The following is a 2,014-nucleotide window of genomic DNA, read 5'->3' on the forward strand; positions in this document are numbered from 1 at the left end:
TGTCAGGGCACAGCCTGCTTGAGATCCTCTGTCCTCTCTCTCTGCCCCGCCCTCGCTTGCGCTCTCTCAAAAATAAATAAAATATTAAAAAAAAAAAGGAATACACTTCAGTTACCTGTATCATTTATAAAAGCGTAACATTTTACTCCTATTTGAATCATAAAAATAGAGCATAACTGTATTTGTATGCTGTGTATAAAATCATTTTATCCTTTTATTCTCACAGAGCAGTGCACAGGTTGTTTTTAAATGCAGTGAGAGTATTATATAAAGTTGACAGTAACAACTGTAACATATGTCTATTGGCATTTTAATTTTTTACTTTCTCTGAAAGCTTTGCTTTTTTACATTTATTCAACAATATGAATTTTAGTGCATATACTAAGAGCTAAGTGCTATCATACTCTGATCTGCTTACATCCAGGATTTTCAGCTACATAAAGAGATTTTACGTGTTTCTTTCCCTCCAGAAAACCCTATTTACAAAAAATAAACCGAATTTTCCCTTCAGTAGGATTATTTTAGAAGTTGCCAATCACAATCTCTGAATCCAAACTCAGTAATCAGCAACTGTGGCACCGCAGTGGAAACCCCCTGATAGTGGGGTCAGTGGTTTCGTAGACTATGTGAGTTTATTGCTATAACCCAAGAGATCCTAGCTGAGACAGTCTGGCTCCCTAACAAGTGTGTATACCATGCTACAAACAAGAGCAAAGCTTGGATGCATACTCAGTTTTCTCATTGACTATACCTTTGCCAGAGGACCATGGACTGAGTTTATGGGGTCAACAACATAAATAGTACATTTTTCCTATAAAGGATTGTCATAATCCTCTTCGCTTTTATGAAATAAAGCTTCCTTGAAAATTATAACAGTTTCAGGAAGCAAATGCCTTGGGAGTGTTACGACATTCAGCCACCTTGTTCTTTTAAAATAACCATCTTCTATGAACACGGGCCTGCTGGTGTAACAGGACTGAGCAGTGAAGTTCCCTAAGGTGTACTCAGAGGAACACAGTTTTACAAAGACTGACGGTTTAATTAAGACAAACAAGGCTGAAACATTTATACGTGGTGATGATTTTCACAAAAACAAGAGACTGTAAGGTGAATGGGCTTCTTGAAGGTCATTAATATAAAAGGGAGGAAATGCCCCGCTTTCTAAAAAAAAAAAACCGTGATGTGAAATTTAGGAAAGCAACAATATTAAGTGTGGTATAGTTAAACAAACAAACAAACAAACAAGAAAGGCCCCAGAGAATAATAAATGTTTTTGCCAAGTATTTCTCAATGTCAAATTGTGTGATGTGTATACCATTAAAATTAATGTAATTATCTCATCCTTAGGCTTCTAGGTGGAATTTTAGAAAATATCTACCAAGAAAATAGTCTTGAAAGTGCTTCTTCTTAAATTCTTTCATACAATTTGGTCATTTCGATACTTATCAATCCTTTAAAAACTGTAACGTACATGTAGCAATGAAAATGCAACAAGTAGTACAGATATTTAGAAAACCACAACTGAAGAATAAATTATAATTCTGACCTCACGGAAAAGCATTTCTGTGGCAAAGATATCCATCCTCACTATGTGAACATCTCTAACTAGATTTTTATTAAAGAAATATTACATAAAACATCCCTTTTTGAATATTAGAATAACTGTTCTATGTACTTTTTTTAAAAGCAGAAAAGGCAAGTTTCAGCTTGAAAAAATAATTTTCAATTTCATAAAATTATGCCAATCTTTTGTGCCTTCTGATTCAGTGAGCGCCATCATCTAGAATTTAACGTCAGTTACAGAATGTTAAAGATTATTCTTTTATTTCAGGAAAGAGCTAATTTTCCTCCTGCAGCATTTTCTCTATTTCCTTATCCCAGTTTTCATCTCGTTTCTCTGATTCCGTCACCACTTCATATTCTTGCAGCTCCTGTTGTAGTGCCTTTTCCCAATCTGCAGGCTCCTCTGAAACAAACAATTGAGAAGGAAAAGATTCATAAGGCTAGGTGTGAC

The 2,014-nt window shown here is 35.0% G+C and overlaps 1 protein-coding gene across 2 annotated transcripts in view; it reads right to left on the reverse strand.

Moving 5' to 3' along the window:
* Positions 1–1,018: 1,018 nt before the first annotated feature.
* SYAP1 (synapse associated protein 1) overlaps positions 1,019–2,014 on the reverse strand; it is a 29,635-nt gene continuing 28,639 nt past the window's right edge. Inside the window, exon 9 of one of the 2 annotated variants that reach the window (XM_077761706.1) lies at positions 1,019–1,966. In XM_077761706.1, the coding sequence (XP_077617832.1) occupies positions 1,839–1,966 (128 nt within the window). In that variant the 3' untranslated portion in view covers positions 1,019–1,838. The remainder of the gene's footprint in view (positions 1,967–2,014) is intronic. The other variant, XR_013334535.1, reaches the window with a different exon arrangement.

This window comes from Crocuta crocuta, unplaced genomic scaffold, assembly GCF_008692635.1.
Source record: "Crocuta crocuta isolate KB4526 unplaced genomic scaffold, BGI_CrCroc_1.0 scaffold657, whole genome shotgun sequence".
Classification (NCBI taxonomy): domain Eukaryota; kingdom Metazoa; phylum Chordata; class Mammalia; order Carnivora; family Hyaenidae; genus Crocuta; species Crocuta crocuta.